At 37.3% G+C, this 18,272-nt stretch overlaps 2 protein-coding genes across 5 annotated transcripts in view; one reads left to right on the forward strand and one right to left on the reverse strand.

Moving 5' to 3' along the window:
• The window catches only part of ros1 (c-ros oncogene 1, receptor tyrosine kinase), a 55,865-nt gene extending 53,792 nt beyond the window's left edge, over nt 1-2,073 (forward strand). The window contains exon 35 of the mRNA XM_088936168.1: nt 645-2,073. Coding sequence (XP_088792294.1) covers nt 645-814 — 170 coding nt within the window. The 3' untranslated portion in view covers nt 815-2,073. The remainder of the gene's footprint in view (nt 1-644) is intronic.
• A 7,468-nt stretch (nt 2,074-9,541) lies between these two features.
• On the reverse strand, nt 9,542-17,338 carry vgll2a (vestigial-like family member 2a). 4 transcript variants are annotated; one of them, XM_088906053.1, is made up of 4 exons: nt 17,030-17,338; nt 14,541-14,826; nt 11,693-12,178; nt 9,542-10,344 (listed from the first exon to the last, which is right to left on the reverse strand). In XM_088906053.1, exons 1-4 carry the CDS (start codon nt 17,111-17,113, stop codon nt 10,304-10,306), a joined length of 897 nt encoding a protein of 298 aa, XP_088762179.1. In that variant the 5' UTR covers nt 17,114-17,338; the 3' UTR covers nt 9,542-10,303. The 4 variants fall into 4 exon arrangements, with proteins under 4 accessions (XP_088762179.1, XP_088762169.1, XP_088762161.1 ...); XM_088906043.1 differs by having other exon boundaries at nt 9,542-10,489; XM_088906035.1 differs by having other exon boundaries at nt 14,541-14,829.
• Nucleotides 17,339-18,272: the final 934 nt, after the last annotated feature.

Below are 18,272 nucleotides of genomic sequence, written 5' to 3' on the forward strand. Positions count from 1 at the left end.
ACTGAAAGTCTTTTATAAAAACCCCAAGAAAAATACAACATCTGATCTTTAGCTGAAATTCTAAAAAGTGTCTCATAATTGAATAGTTTATATCCATGTAACCTTCAGGTATACAGTGTGGATTGGGCATTAGATTACTTGGTACAAATACTTGTACATACTGTAGTGTATTCATGTATGAAAAATGTCTAACTGATAAATACCTGAAAATGATGGAGATTATAAGTTTGATAAAACATCCAGCTTTCAAAACTATAAACAAAGTACACAGTAAAGTTCAAAACATACTGTGAGCAGTCACTGAGCATGACGTAATTTATTTTTCATTCATCCGGCCAAAGAGAACTAAGTATAATATAACAAATTCAGCTCTCTGGTATGCCACTGTGACAAATTATGGTCCGATTAACAACTCCCCTTCTTAAAAACAAGCAAACAAAAATACATTTGTTTTTTGTCTTCTTACATCACTCCTGATTTCTTGTGCAATCAACAAGTAGAAATACTTCTGTTAGAGGACAGAAAAAGACTTTTAATTGTTGTAAGGATTCTGTTTTTTACGGATTATGCAGCTCCCAGGTTACAGAACCTGCTTGTTTTCATGTGAAAATTCACCTAAATCTTCTCTTCCTGCTCTCATACAGACTCTGATGAAGCTTATTGTAAAGAGGATGAAGATGGTAGTATCTTAGAGGGATTAACCCAGGTTTACAACAGTGAAGGACTTAACTACCTGATGGTTCAGATGGACAGGAGTGTGCTCGAAGAGGAGGAACATTATTTGTCGGGTTCTTCCGCCACTGAGAGCTCCTAAAATACGGACTTGCTGACATGAAATGCATTGAATGAACTGAAGCTAAACTACTCCAATGGGAATACAGATTTCTTAGCTCATATTTCCATTGTTACATCATAAAGGAGATGCAGATCATTAGCAGAAACAGCACTTTAAATAACCTTTGACTGTCCTTTAGGAATTACAGGGCATAGACCATTTATCTTAATGTCAACATTAAAGTGAAGTCTAGGCAACCCTCTGAAAAGGAAATGCAAAAAAAGGATATATTTTGCTAGCAGTTTAATTAAAATATTTCTTATTAGCATATCCACCCCTTTTGAGCAATTATGGATGTAGAGTACATGGCAAGCATTCTGATTATTAAGCTTTAGCAGAGTAATACCATTATGTTCTGTGCATTCAGTCTTAAATCTGTCCAAGAGCAATTTGCGCTGGTTTCTTATCCTTTTTCTAAGCTTACTCCAGCAACATCCAAAACCCTTTATTCATCTACCACTGGCTTGAGTTGTCTGGCTATGTGTTTAGGTCCATAACAATGCTGAAATGAAAATTCCTTTACCCACATGCCACCTTCCTGAGGTGCATTCCGCAGAAATCTTCCTTTCTTAGTTGTGTTTCCCTGTAAATTAGGTGAGTAGAAAAATTCTTAGTTTTTGTGTTTTGGACTGCTTGCTCATATAGGACATGACAGGTCTGTTCCCAATTTTAGCATGACTACATGTGCCGCATATGTTTGTAGTTTAAAATACTGATTCTTTCATATAAAGGAAATGATAATATACAAATGCAAAGTGTGCTGTACACATCTGTGAGTCAAATGCAGAAACTTCAATTAATTGCCTTTTAGGTAATGTTTTCATAGATGTCTGAATGAATATGTCATCCTGAGCAAAACGGGTTTAATGGGTACATGCTGAAAGTTATTTTTAGTTTGTACCTTTTTGTTCTGTTTTGCTAGGTTATGAAGGCATTACAGAGAAATGACTCCATATAAACAATAAATAACGAACAAATAAGTTCCTTGAGTGATCTTGCGCAACACAAGTCATGGAATACGTTTTTTCATTGATGTGATTGTGGACAAATTGTAAAAAACACTTCTGTTCTTCCTGACTTTACGGATTACATTACAGATGAAGAATTAAATTGTGAAGTATCAGATAGTTAGGGATGAGATGTAAAAATTGTGATAAATGTACTCTCTTTGGTGCCCTCCTCTTTTTATAGATTTATAATTTTAGTTTGTACAGTTTTCAGAACATTTTACACAAAGATGGGTGGAAAAAATAAACCTATTGTTCACAAATTAAGATTGGTCTCATATTTTTTCTATCACTAGTTTGCCTTCATTGCTTTCTGTCAATGGGAAAGACATTTTTAGTCCCCAGTGTGCCAAATTATGTTAAGATACTGTAGTACAAAGGACTTCAACACCTAGAAAATACCAAATAAATACTATTTGTCATACTGTTTATTACAGGTGGGTGGTTCTATCGGCATGCCATTGTCACCCAGTATGGCAACAGGGTACTTGTTGCTGTAGGAGGTGCCAGTCCTCAGATGAGTTGTTAAATCAATGTCCTGACTACTTAGCCATTAAAGATGGCTTAGAATTGTTTGTAGGATCAGGGTTGTTAATCATGGTATCCTGGCTAAATTCCACTCTGGCACAATCTTGCCTATCTGAACTTTCACCTTATTTCAGGATTGGTGAAGCACTTTCTCACTTTTCTGCCTGTTAGGAACATGGGCTGTTGGCGCATTATGTCTGATGAACGTCACCCAGGTGGGTTCTGCATTTCAGTGGTGAATGCAGTGAGTGTCCTGCTGTGGTCAAAGCTCTTTGGGATCCTTTGCGATTAAGGGAAAGTTATTCATGTACATTTTTCAGTGTGTGTCTGAAATACAAAGAAATACAAAGAACTGATACAATATAGTTACAAACTACTAGAAGAGCACAAGCCTTTTTTGCTTACAGACATGATCACAATGGAGTAGCGATCTGGACAATTCATTAAAGAGGAACAGCATATTAGACTAGTGCCAACATACTGCACCCAAGTCCAGTGCCCTTGACTGTATGCTCAAATATCCAGCATGTTTGAGGTGGAAGTACGACTGTTGCTGACACCTCCTCAGTGGGAGTGATACAGCTGCTACATCCTGCCATGCCTTACACACCAGTTACAGGGAAAGCAAATGCTAATTACATGATATAGAAATTTGGAATTTAAAAACGTCTGGCGCAGCAACATGTTTTAAAGTGTGTTAATTGGACTGAAAAGGGTCATGATAAAAAAATGCTTTTCGCAATAAAAATATACTCATTGCAATTAAATTTAAAAAAACGTTTTCTGTACTAAACTAACTAAAGTCAAGCCTTATGAAGGCCGTTCTACACTGTTTCTGTAGTTAGTTCCAAGGTAGCATTTGTAGTGCTTATGTTGACTAATGTGAAAAATGCCAGTGCTAGTGGTGTGAAAATTGCCAGCCATGTGGGACATGTGCACTGTCTGAATGTCATATAGAGCTGCTTTACAACTACTGCATTAGCATTATTAACATTCCTCTTCAAATCATCCTGCGGGGTTATGATACTACCAGCCCTTCTTATAATCAACATAAAAAAGAATTTCTTCAGTAAGACTAGTGTTCTCAATAAAATTGGGATGGTTAAGTCCTACACCCGTTTTAAATTGCATAGTTCATCTAGAGAAACTGGAAATAAAAAAAAATCTTATTAAAAAAAAAGTGTCTGCAAAGGGTTTTTTTTCCACAGAAGGGAGTAAAATCTTTCACAGGACTTGATGCACAAAAAAAATACAAAAAACACCTTTCTATGCAAACATTTCTATAAATGTGTATGATCCTAAAAGGAAGAAAGGATGTGTAAATATCAGTTGTCGGTTTGTTATTTATTTTGTGGAACTCCTTGCTGTGGCGTGTTGCCCAGAGCTTCATGGTAAAAGGTCAGTGGCACGTCATGTTAGAGTACTTGAAAGTGTAAGGTTACCGGGTGATTTATTCATCCTCTCAGTAAGAACCTAATACCATGTGTTATTTAGTTGTGGTATGTTTACAATAATACTTTCAGATCCATTTTTCTTTGCATTTATTAGAATATTTTTTATAGGATTTTGCAAAATGTACATTCTGAAGCCCTTAAATACAGCCATATATTTGCAACAAAACAAAGGAAAATATAATGTTTCTTGTATAAATTGTGATTGTGATATCACTTTCAACATATTTCTGACAAAGAAAAAGATAAGGTCACCACGGTGTATTTAAAACAGGTACCCCTGTATAAGTAATCTATGCCCACGTGATACTGACAAACATTTATTGCACCACAAGTGGCTAGTTTTCTCATGATCTGGTGATACAGCAGGTTAAAGAATTATTTTGGAACCAACATGAAGCAAAATATCTTGGGTGACTAACATTCTTGTATTGTTAAGGTATTATGTTAAAATTGGTTTTGCTGTAACAATAGGTAGAATCCAGGTTTCAAAGTCTGATTATTATATTGCAGTGCAGTAGTATATTGCATCATCAACAACACCTATGCCATGATGCCCAACTAACTGTATCTGAAGCCATACATTTTTCCTTTGTGAAAATGACGCCTGATGTGACTCTTTTCAAATACAAGAATCGTGTCATTCTGTCATTATTGCATGTAACTGATCATAATTCAAAGATGTTTCCTGCCTGTTGGTAGATCTGCTGCTCAAACTAATAATTCATTGCATTTATATAATTTTTCATCCCAAGGATTCATAAAGTACTTCACACATAGAAGAGGACTCACTTTGTTCACCACTGCAATGTTGCAACCACCTGGGTAAAACACACCAACTATTATGTGCCAGCAGTCCCACTACACAGCAGATCAGATGCTGAAGACAGAAAGTGCTTTAACAGTTGAAATACAAAGGAAATTTAGAGAGACCAGATTGTGCAGTACAATTTAACCAAGGACGCTGCTGTTGATACAACTACTGTTACTAACAAGACCATAGGATCTTCAATAACCAATAGCCAAGAGCTCAGATTAACATCTCAGCTGAAGGATAGCATCTCCTCCAGTAAAGTGTTGCCTGTCATCATAATATGGGCACTGCTTCAGAAGTGATTGCCACTGACAGGTCCACCAGTAACACCAACGGCAACCTAGTTTTACTGTCAGCACTGTCCATCTGTCCAGCCTCAGCACAGCATTGCTTAGCTTCTGAGCTCCGATGAGGCTGCAAGGTGGTAATGATGCATTTTTTAAATCATGATCAATAGTGTCTGTTTCTCAAGTATCTGATCAGTTTTGATGACAACATTTTTTTGCTTAAAGTTAATGTCTGCAATGTTCTTTCCCATCTTGTATTTCAAGGCTGGGTCAATGGTATTATAAGATGTATAGTAGTGTGACCAAGAAACAGCAAAAACAAAACAGAAGCAGAAGGATTTCCTATATATGATTCCTGTTTTGTGAAATGGTTTGAGATTCCCCCGTCTGTATCCATACCCCTATAAAGTGATGTTACTATACTGCTTGTTAAATTTGAAAAGGTACAGTAATGTACCATTTCAAAGAACAAGACAACAAGTTTTGAATTTCAGGCCTTTGAAAAATGAAATCGATTCCCCAGTGGCTCAATTAGCGAAGGCCCTGGATCTGAGTGTAGGCTGAGCTCTGTGGCCCAAAAATCACTAGTTTTCCTTGCGGAGGGTAACAATATCATACTGTGTTCACTTAGACTCTTTGACCCAGGAGGGGATTTAAAAAAATCGAAAACTGGAAGACTGCAAAGATTAAATGTGTATTGTATTGCTGAGATAAAATATGTTAATTAATATCCATGCAGAGTACTGTTTCTGGCAACAATTAGACTGTGTAAACAGCTGAGCAATGTTACTGGTTTGTCCAAAAGCGTCAAGTCTGATTTTGTTGTGAACAGATGCTTGTGTTGCACACAGGCATTGAGTACTCATTTCTGTGGCAGAAAAGGCATTTTGCAAATTACATTTTTTCAATTTATAGTATGTCCTCATTTTAAAATCCAGTGGTGTTGAAAAATGTCCTGGTCACCGGCCAAGGCTCTATCAGAGCCATTCCACTTGCTGGGGTTAGAGTGACATCAGTAAAATATGCAATGCTCTTCTCTTTAGTGCTAACTGTCCTGTCAGGTAGGTTGAAGCTGGTTTCATGTGAAATGATGATTAGCCCTGAATGTGTGTGTCTACTGTATGTTATACAGTATATCATAGCCAAGACCCGAGAAAGTAGAGGAGTCATTGAGGAGTCGAACCTTAAATCAATTTGTGATTCTAAATCAGGTGAGTTTATAATAAAATGTGATTTTAAAGGTCACCTTATTTCTGGGCAAAGAAATTGTGGAAAAGCAAAAACACATCATGATAAATTCAGAAACTGAATGGAAAACATACAGTAGTTAACATACATACTACAAATGATATTCTCAGGTGTGCACATTCAAGTTTTCGGCTGTTTACTACCAGCAATTCTTCAATGCATTAACATCTTCTGTGCTCTAAGTTCGATGGGGAAAATGCAAGTGCAGCCTCAAATTTAAATGAATCTCCCTAGCTGAGTTTTAATCATGACTGGCACTCCAGAGAAAAAAAAAAATGTTTGAGAAACGATCTGTAAAGCAACAAGATCCGCAAAGCAAAAGATACAACTTTTCAACAGTGAGGCCTTCTTCTGATGAGTGAACTGTGCAGCTTCCCACTCTAGCCTAATCTGTATTCTATTTAGAAAATAGGTTGAAAAGTCCTGTTCTTAAGTGCTTTCTTAAATAAACGTGTAGTTTTTGTTATTTATGTGTGTAACACATAGTGATCCCATGACTAATGAATTACCCATACCACACCAATTCTATATAGCATGTCATTATGTATGGAAAGATGTATACATTATTTTAAAATATGTAGCACAAATTAAGAAAAACATTCCAAATATAATTTTGTTTCATCTTATTCTGATATAGAAGACAATGTTAGTAAGACAACAGCGTAGTAAAATCCTGCATACAAAGACAGACTAAAAAACATTTGAACAAATTACTCTGATTCTAGGTGAATACGTAAGTAGTGCTCCATAAAGGGAACTTTATGTCAGCAAACACCTAATGAAAATAGCCTTTTGAATTATGACACCACAGCCTAGTTACCGAATAAAAATAAGCATAGAATCGTCTGTTCAAGTCAATCCCTTTGACTGAGTGTATGCATCTGTGCTTGCGTGAAAGATTATGACACTTTAAAAACAAATCTAACCAAATGATTTAATCCTTGCCAGAATTAAAACCCAAATTTAATTTGCGCACATGCTCATTAAATGTCTGCTCTAAAGTTTTGTTGTTTTTTTTTGCTTTAATCATTCTGCTCAGTCTGCACCGGTTGAATGCTTAATTGTAACAGCAGTGAAGGGCACACGTGGTGACAACTGGTTGCTCCTCTTCGAGTCCCTTTCCTTTTTAGGTTAAAAGGGTCCCTGTGTGTTTAGGATAATGTGATTGACAGCTCCACTCCAGCTCCAATTAGCACCCTGTAATTTATTAGCTTCTGCTTTCAGATTATGCGTTAACTTTACAAATATTCCAGCCATGGAAACAGCAGCTATCAAGTGTCCTTTCCATGATCCAGCTCAGGGGCTGTAGTTCAGCTTCTACCAAGCACAGAGAGAGAGCTCTGTCAGAGTCTTACTGCACCGCCAAATTACTTACTGGCTAAAATCCTGTAAAAGTGGACCACTTTCTATTTCAACCAAACCAAAAGATCAGCATTGCCAGCATTTCCTCTTTAGATCCAAAAAGCACAGATTATGAGTATTCCTAGTTTTTAATTAACTGGACTTTTGTTTTTTCATCATTATGAAAGAGAAGATTGATTTTTTAGGCAAATTTGACTTTTCAGACAATGCGCTGCCAATTTTGCAATGGCAGAAATGTCTCTTTGGATTTGTCCTAGCAGCTTCATGAATTCATTTGACACACTAATTAAACAAAGAAGGCTACCTAACCAGAAATGAAAGAAAACAATTACCCCATTAGAAAAGTAAGAACATAACTACAGTTTTCATAAAATGCTCAATCATTTGATAAGTTCTATCATAAAACGTTGTATAAAATGTGGAATGAACATTTGTGCCTGCAGTAAATACCAGAAATGATAAAACACAGTGACATTAACAAAATACAATTTCTAGGTCCATAGAAAGCATGACATTTTTATATTCAAGACTTGATTATAAGAAAATGAGCTGTGTCAATGTACATGTATAACGCATGCACTGATCCCTGGGAAACAGACTCGAACATCACAAGTTTTTTCTCTTTGAATCAGAAATTCGGCCATACAGGAACAGTTCTTTTCACCCACTACTACTCTTGTCATTCATCAAGTTAAGCATGACTTTAATTGACATTAATTAACAGCTGCCCCGTATTAGCAAATTAAATCAAAACCATAGAGACAAAAGACATATGGCACTTTAAATGTTCTTCACTTCTTTGTAGCTTTCTTTACACAGTCATAACAATTCAGCTATGGAAAAACACAGTGAACCCACAATTTATAACTATCATAAATGTCAATTTGTTTTTTAAACATTATCCTGAATCTGTGACATATTTAGACTTGCTTTTGGTATCGGTTAAACATTCCTGTAAATAAAACAGATCTTCTTTTAACTTTAGTGGAAAATCATTATACCAAATCTGCATTATAATTGTATGAAGTTTGGCTTGGTCAGGAATCGTACATCTGGAAGGTAGACAGGTTGCTCAGGGATGGGCTATTTGGTGTAGTTCAATAATGTTTGCATGGAAGAAATAAACCCAATGTAATAAACAATTGAGTTAAAAAGTATTTAAAAAACTGCACGGAAATATGCCTCTACTAGCCTGGCCTACAGTTTTTACCAATTTGGGTTTTCAGTTATACAATTTGTGCTTGGAAAACAACATTTTTTCTCATTAAAAAAAATTAGAAAAAAAGAAAATGCACATATCAGGTTTTATTTGTTTTCATACCTGTTGGTTAAAGCCCTGTAAACTGTGTGTGATTGCCATATAACTTTCTCATTTTAAATCTGTACATTTTAGTCACCATATCTTTATCACGGTAAGATTAAAATGTATTTGGACATGGACAGCATATTGAAAACAGTCTTTAGTAAATAGTTGAAATGTAAACACTCCTGCACTGCTGAAATTTCTTTCAAAGACTGAAGGAAGAATGACATTTTTCTACAGCTGTACTTTTCCACAGAATGGTGAAAGACCCTACAGAACTGTTGATTAAAGTGCCTTGTGCCATGTGTATCGCTTTAACCTGTATTATTAAATTGAAAAGGACTGTAAAGTAATTTTCTGGTGTCAAAAATGTTTATATTTTTTGCATAACTTTGTATTTTCTGCCATAAAGTCTAAAATCATTCCATGTGCTGTTTAAAACTTTGAACTTTAAAATTACTTTTTATGCTGACGTACATTTTTCAGAACAAAAAGGAAAAAGGAGCACGCTGCTTTAGAAGAGCTGCACTATGATATTTAATTCCATTGCAATGCATTTGGCACGGGTTTCTTCAAAAGAGCAAGAATCTATCTCCATTGTATTTGCATTAAGAAAATAAATACTTTAACTGAAATATATTAATATGCTCAGATTTAAGACCTTGACTTCCACGACACCAGCAACGACTCAAAGACTTCTCAAAGAGTCTTTTCAATAAAGATCTTTAATGCAACTCTTTTTTACAGTTACAAATGTCTCAGTGGCAGAAAGACAGCTAAACACACAGAAAGAGCTTGTAGTGAGAGGGATCATGTGTCCTCGATCGCTCTTTCCTGATCTTTGCTCCTGTTGCTTTTTGCAGTTGTTCCCTGTGAGGGCTGTCTTATTTTCAATTGGGGGAGGGTCTGGATTTCACAAAATGCCCCTTGTGAGAAGTCTGAAGCACTTGTTTGGTCAAACTCAGTGAAGTGCCACCTTAATTGTAAGTCTGTTGAGTTAGAACAGTTGTTCCTGACAGCTGCAGTGGAGCAACATTGAGTCAGGTGGCTTCAAATAGCCGCTGCCCAGTTCATATCACAATAATGTCTTATATTTTATGATTTTATCTTCTTTCCATTCCATCCAAAACAAAATGTGTTGAGCACACGTGTTGCGTTTTTTTTTTAAGTTACTCAGTAGTGGCAAAACTCCTCACAGGACTCCGTGCCAGTCAATAAATTTAGTTCACAACAAAATGTGCCACGGTTTTGCTATACCTAAAAACTGTTTCTTCATGTTTCCCCAAGAAGAGCAGAAATTCTCAGTTTAAATGGATGAAAGAGAAGTTAGCCATCCATAGCTCTGCTTTTTAAGATGTATTGGGGGGGGGGGGGGTATCAGTGTTGAAGGCTCCCTTTTCTCCTTTGCTCTGGTGAAGAATATCAGTTCTTCTGATCAGTTTGTTTTCTTGTTTCTCCTGCTGGCAAATCAGCTCAGGAGGGCTCCGCCACAAAAGGAGTAACGCCGAGCTGAAACCAAGATTAGAATCTGTTACAGAAAAAAATGCCTTTTTAATTTCTACAAGGTAGAGATACAGAGGACAGCCAAGGGAGGTAGGTGCAGGAGTGCTTTAAAACCAGTATAGGTCCTTGCTTTTCTCCTGGGGCTGCAGACCTGAGAGAGGAAATGAGAGAAAAAGCGCAAGAAAAAGAAGATTAGGGAAAGGAAGACAAACAGTTGAACTCTAAACGAAGAACCCCTGAAGCAAAAGAGTAGAGTCGCCCAGAGAGGAGCAAAGCAAACGCACAAACCTAACAGAGAAACTGTACACGGTACAGAGCTGCTGAACTTTTCTCCAGATCATGATCAGAGATGACAAATGTGCTGCACAGATAAATTTGTTTCTGATCAGTTTCACATTTTACTACAGTATGTTTACCTAAGAAATTGTTCAGTAATACTCCAATTGTATATTCCAATAACCCAGAAGATATGAATAGAGCATCGATAACCCTAGTATAAACCGATCACCTAGAGTGATCATTTGTCTTTTTATACACAAAATTCAGATTATTCACACATGCTTGATTGTTTGCTTCTATTACACAAAAGGTGCCATTTACAATCCTCCAAACTGAAATGTTAGCAAAAGTTTAAAAAAATATTCAGTGTATTTTTAAGAAGCTTTAGATCCCGTCCTCAAATTGTTTTGAGAGCAAAAGGTTGAAAACATTAGAAGACTCTTCCTTAAATTTAATGTTAAATTTGAAAAAATTGAATGATGGGATGATTTAATTATTAAAAGACATTGCATGGTCAAAGCCAATATGTTTTGATGTAAAACAAGCAGCAGTCTTTGATAGGGCATGTTACTTAATCATTGTATTGTTTTTGCTTAATATATTTCAATTGTTACTTAATGCCCCACATTTCATAATGTTTTTATAAAGTCCTTTATTGTTTAGGAGGTCTATGCATTCTTTGTGAGTATGTTAATGACTATAAAGAAGGATCTCTGTTTAAAAATTTTTGTTCACGCTGCACAAAAGATGGATAATCCCATGGATTTCAGAATAATATAAAATATAATCTGATATTTCGTTAAATACTATATGAAGGATTCCATGAATCCACCAAAGGTTTTTCATTTATGTGTTGCCTAATACAACAATATGCTAAAAAAATGTCTGATAATCACCTAAAGCTCTCTGATTAGCACCGACGTCAAGTATGGAGCTGTTTGAGCAGGGGTGTTATGTTTCTTACTGTGTGTGCTCTCACGATAACTGGCCAGGTTTGACTGAATAAATGAATGAGGGATCTGTCAGCCTCCCGGCTCCGCAGGGCTGGCTGAGCCACACGTGTGCTCCAATGTACCTGCGTCCATGTTGAGGCTGAGGCTCTGGCCCATGTCTGTCCCGGCCCCTGTGAACGCCCCCGTCCAGGCCGAGGCGGCAGGCTCGCCCTTCCCGAGGTCGCACTGCGGGGCTCCGGGGGCGGGGACGGTGGCAGGCGTGAGGCGGTGTGGCCGCACGGAGGGCACGAGGAGGGAGCTGTAGCGCGGGTCGAAGGGCGTCCCGTAGACGTCGTGCATGGCGGGCCGCGGGTAGGCGGAGCTCTGCGTGCTGATGGCCCCGCTGAGGGAGTAAGGGTGATGGTGGTGATGAGCGTGGTGCCAGGGTTCAGCGGGGCCCTGGTGCAAGTGGCTGTGTAGAGAGGCAGCGGAGTATGGGTCTGCTGGGAAGGGGATCTCGGCGTGAGGGGCGCCCAGTGCACTGCTGAGAGAGGCGGTGACGGCAGGCTGGTAGGTGCTGTTCCAAAAGGACGGAGGGAAACTCCTCTGGCTCATGGGGAATGATCCATCTACAGCCACGCAAACACAACAAAAGACAGAGCTGCTTTAGTATGTGTGTTCCCTTGTTGCTCGTTTACCAAATGACTGCTATCCAGATTTAGTTTTCACTTGTCTCAGCATGTACAGAAGTCAAACTTAGAATGGGTCAGAAACAGAATAAACAAGGTCCACTGATGGATGCACGTACTCTACTTTTTATTATTTACCTGCATTTCCATTTAGAATCTGACAGGCCATTGAACTGAAGAGTGCTTTGATCACGTGGAAAGATTGTGCAACGCACCTGTTCTGTACCCATTGCTCAGGACTATTCTTCTGCCCTAGGACCTGGCAATGCCAGAGCCAGTGAGGTACTGTACCTACAGTACAGGCTCCCAGGTAGGAAGCAGGGGCAAGAGACACCGTAAGAGACCTCATGCCATTGGGTGACCTGTCTTATTATTTAGAAGATCTGTGCATTATGTGAGAAGTGTCCCTCTAAGAAAATTTTAAGTAATTTAGATACAGTACAATTGATCTGTGATATTTTTGCCTCTCTTGAGGAGTTTTCTCACTATCCTTTGTGGCATTTGATTCAAGATTGTGCCTGCTGTCGCCATGAAGGAAAGGCCATAACTCATAGCTGTGGCAAGAGCGGACCAAGAAGAAGCGCTCGAGCCTGGTTAGGAAATATCTTACGCTCTGCTCATGGAGGAGACAGAACAAGTACTAACGGAAATCAAGCCTTGTGTTTAAATTCTATTGTAAACGTCTCCCTTTGTGCCTATGCCTGGTCATTTTGGAGTTTCCTGGTACAGTATATATCCTGCTTGCAGTTATTTTGCTTTTTTTAAAAGTAAAGTTGAATGGTCTTATTTAATGTCTTTATTCATCAGCTACATCATAACAATAACACCATCATTCTTTAATTTGAAATGATTTACAAATCATGTTCTTGCTACACTATGTGTCTGAAGAACATGGGTGTCCCTTTCAAACAAAATATGTCTCTGTTCATACAGTATATTCCTTATCGGTGAACAAAAAGCCCCTGGAAACCTTGTTAACAACGAACAGTCAGGAACATTTTGTAAGCGCACACTCTTGCAAAATGAAAATACGGAGTCTGAAGAATTGATACACAACGGCCAGAACAACCTCAGCTGAAAGAAACGTCGAACAGAGGTTCATTTTCCTAAGTTTCCCGTGGCCTGTAAAAGCAAGAACGTTTTGAAAGATACCCGGAATATTCCCGGGGCGCCCAGCTTCTAAGTTGTACTTAGAATTCTGGACTTGCCGGTATTTTGTAAAATGAACAAGATTCGGCAAATGGCAGCTCCTTTAGCCTTTAACTAGAAATACTGGGGACTTGATGAAATAGTGATACATTGCTTTTAAAAGTAATAGGTTTGATAATCAATATAACAACAGGAAAAATGCCGTTTAGCGTTCTTTAGAAGTAGTACCTCGCGGATTTTAACAGAATTAAGTGAAAAAAATACAAATGGAATACAAAATCCATTTTTAACCTGCGGATTTCAGTGTAATCTACTGTATGCGCCGTTATCGTTTTTAAAAGGTAGGAAATCGGTCAACACTTTCAAATAATTAAAAAAACATGGGACGCAGTAAAAGTCTTAATTCTTACACCAAAGTAATCAAACGCTTGACATACATCATTTAAATGAGCAAATAGTGTGCACAGACTTTCAGCTATTTATATTGTGTTTACAACAAGTCGTCAAAACGTGAAGTTTATAAAACATGTTTGACATTTTCGGTTCCCAGAAGATGGAATTACATATATAAACGAGAAACAAATTTGCAAGGGCGAAAGCCATAGTTTAACAGCCACATCAGAGAATGTAACGTAAAGCCTTCAAATATATGGGTCGTATCTTTTAACTCGTTCTGTAATTTTAATATACTTCATTACCTCAGAATAACTTTAAAATGTTTTTGAAATATTAATCGTAAAACCTATTACTAAATCCAGAAGTATTACTGAATCGCAAGCCTCATTTCATGTTTATAAAATCTATGGAACTTGCAAAGAGTAACGAAATCGTTAACAGCAATTAATAATTAAATAATCATCAAATACACAGTAATGTATTCTCCGTCCCTGTAGGACCACGGATTGAGCTTTATCTATATTTTTAAATATAAGCTATTGAGACATATTTTATTCACATAAATTTTTTTATGAAAAGAAACGTACATTTTCCTTTAAGCACAGACTGTGCATCTAGGGATCCCTTCTCAATGCCTGTAAATCAAGTTCTTCACCTCATTAGAAATGGTCTTGGAATTCATAAGCAACATCAAATACAATCAAACCTGACACAACTGCTGCAGACTGGTGCTGTGGTATAAAGTAATTCTGCCCACCTCTCCAGGAAGATGTGCTTCTTGACGTCTTGTTACTGGCACTACTGGGGACATAACTGCTGGGCTGGCTAAGAGCCCGACTAAAATGTTCATCGACAACGGCGCTGATGTCCCCCTGAACGTAGGTGAAGAGAACGCATCTTGAGTTGATGTACTCGGCCTCCGGAGCGCGCTCCTTGTCGCGCGCGCAGTCCTCTTCTTTAATAGTTGGACCAGAATGACCGGAGAAAGAGCTGCTGCCGCTGCCGCTTTCTTGCGCTTCTTGCATTTTAGAGAAAAATGCTAGCTTCTGAAACAAAATGATAATAGCAACAACAACAGTGATGATTACGACTTTGCAGAATTGGTCTTTTATCAAACATTCTGACTGAAAAATATTTCCATTATTATTTCATTCATGTTTTCCATATGTTTTGCCAAAAAAAAGTGTTACTGTAAATGATCTCCAAGGTATTTCAAATATTACTGTTAATAGCTGCATAATGAGGATATTAGAGCAATGATATTAAACTAAGCTTCACTTTCTAAATCACGCATTAGTTGTCATACCAGTGACCTAAGTAATCGTTTAATGAAATTCCTTTCGTGGAAACCTTTCGTGCAGTCATCATGTTACCATTAACGGGTTCTTAACACTCATCCTTGTCAGATACCTGTATCAGCAAGAAAGTCATTCAAGCTGTACAGACGTTTAAAGAAATATCTTGCACATAATTCTTCAAACGTGCAACAGACCGTAAACTAAAATGTTTTTAAAATTATGCAATCCTGTTATAAACTATACTATGCTACAATTCAGAGGTGACGCCAATTGAATATGAATAGCTACGAATCATTAGTAAAATAAAAATAAATGCAATATAAAATGTAAGTAATTTCTGTTACCATCTGTAGATCATTAGTCCCTTTGAAGACTTCATTAACGACATAAGAACAATCGTGAAAAATAACACCTTGTCGAACTGAAACAACTCCTCATGCCTCTAAATAAACAGTGCCCATCTCCACACCCACTCTCAAGCTTTTCTTGGCTTTAATCTGTTCGCTCTCGTATATAAAAACCGAGAACGTCTCATAGTAAATTGTACCGAGGATAACGGATTCATGATTCATTCATTGCCTCGTTAAAAAAGACTTTCACACTATTTAAAATATGAAAACCTTCTCGTTGTACAAACTAAGAGTCACATTTGGATATTGACTGTGAGAGGTTTAAGGAAAGTGGCAAAACGTTCCAGTGGGCAATCACATCTAACATAACTCAGTAAGGTGAAAACCTAAGTATATGTATTATTTTGGGTGCAGTATTGGAAAAGACAAATCGGTCCATTATTGGCTTTACTCTTATCTTTTTGGGGCCTTAAACATTTTAGTAGATATTTATAACTGAATTTTACAGCATATTAATCTGAAACCTACTCTTGAACAGCTGCGTTTCTTACTTCTAAATGAATAGTAAAACATATTGGATAAAGAGGACAGAACTATTTAAAATCGGAGACTAAAGTGTAAATTGGTCTTAAATTGGTTTAGTTTATTTTGGAGGGGGCACAAGCCCGTTTAAGATTCATGAGTAACGCCTGAAAACAGGAAATCAATTTATGAAACTGCGGTCGGCTGGAGGGGCACAGACCTGTAAAGTTGCTGTTGTTTGTTCAATGGAATCCCTACACACATTAAAGAGACATTACAATCACTGAATCGACGTTATACGCTGTTACTGTACGTCGCAAACCAGAACATATACAACGTTTAAAAAACACGCTACAGTATTTAACAATGTAAAATAGAAAAGGTAAACTGCCTTACAACTTTTAAAAATCTACGCATAAAGGTCTAAACATCTTTCTTAAGGTAACGAGTCATGTTCCAAACTTTATTAATCTACCTTGCTAAAATATGACAAAACAAGGGTCGAGCCAATACCATTTCGTAAAAAGGTGGGCAACTACAAGCAATATCAAGCTTATGTGTTATATAAAATTTCAGTTTCATCCAGCATCTTCGAACACATCATTGCGGTACAGAAGCTCAGTCCTCATGCCGAATTAACGTAAACATAAACCTTTGGTCATTAGGCTTTTAAATTAAAACTGTACAATTATTAGTTATTAATAAATGTCGTAAATGTAGTCAAATTACATTTACACCTTAAAAACGCCATTTTGGCTTTTTATGTGACAAACGTATAGAGGTCATACAGTTTCCAGACTTCCAAACTATAGCTTTACTATGAATTCTACATATACTGTACAATAGACTTGAGTACATCCTGCTCTTCTGCTGTGATCACGTTGGTTTAATGGTCCGGGGCCAGTAGGAGGCTACAATGTACAATCAATTAATTAATATTTAATCTGAATCATAAATCATGAAGGATAATTAATGAAAAATAAAAACAATATATTGGCAAATGTTTGGTTGTAGCTTACAGAATCAATAAAAACACCCAATTTATTGCATGACATTAAAGTACGGCAGCAACGTACCTGATGATGATAGGGACTATAGGCTGCAGCGAAATACGGCTGTGGATGACCATACACTTGATACATAACATCCAAACAGCTCATGGCTGACGACTGCTGAATTTACGGACTACTATTTAACAGATTGAAGTGATGATTCATTGGAGTCGATAGACCTGTAATTCCCTGAAAACGGAGTGAAAAAAATGTTCAGGCTCTTTAAAAATCGATTCCCTTCCCCAAAGCGCTTTCTGTTCTTGCTTCCAGTCTTGGAACCCTCTCTGTGTAACAAACAGGAGGCGTGTAGCAAGCTGGGCAGAAGACATTAAACTACCACGTCAAGCGTATTGACGTTCGACTAGAGGAGCTTAAAGTCAACCAATCTCAGGGTAAGATTTCCTTCTAGCTTTGCGAAAACACTCGGTCAGAACACGCTACTTGTTATAAAGGCAGCTGTTTGAATCCTGAAACTAAAGGTGTGCTTCTCAAAGCACTGTAGAAGAAGACTATTAGTTTATACATCTTCGATCTTACTGTAGACGATTTTTACGGTGTAATCTCATTGCCTCGACTTGTTTATGCTTAACGAGAATAAATGCTTAGAAAGATAAGGAATGTTACTTTAAATACAATTCCGTTTTATGGTGGGTATTTTCTGATTATCCTCAATGACAATGAAATTATATCAGAGATGCCCAAAAATACAATTTTCATTATCATTTTCAGAAAAAAAGTCATTGTCCTGTACTCCAGTAGACAAACGTACTAAAAAAACCCATACATTTATGCAACGACATTTGGATTTGCTAAAGAAAATGTTTTACATAAGATTTTGCTTTATTTAGTAAAGGCAAGTTTTTCTAATAACATGAAGTGATAGTTAAAGTTACGCATGCGATACTACGGAGAAATTAAGAACCAAACACCTCAGAAGGAATTCCAGTGCAGTATGTTTTCCCTGCTTTTATTTTCTTCGAGTTGTCATTCCAGGTTTGCTATTAAAAGCTGCGTGTACTCTGCATTCTGTCGTAGAGCTGTGAGTTACATACGGAAACGTGTAAACCGTGTAAACTGTAAATTAATATTGTATTTCGTACTTACTGCATTTTAAAAAGATTGCGTCGCGAAAATGACTTGATAGTGTACTATCTGTCTACAGTATATACTGTATCTAGTTGATTTGAATGAATGTTTTTCTGAAGTGCGTGTTCACGCTGTGACTGATGCATGTATTGAGTGGAATTTGTGGTTAGCTGTTCGTTTT

This window comes from Atractosteus spatula, chromosome 2, assembly GCF_055471065.1.
Source record: "Atractosteus spatula isolate fAtrSpa1 chromosome 2, fAtrSpa1.hap1, whole genome shotgun sequence".
In the NCBI taxonomy this organism is placed as follows: domain Eukaryota; kingdom Metazoa; phylum Chordata; class Actinopteri; order Semionotiformes; family Lepisosteidae; genus Atractosteus; species Atractosteus spatula.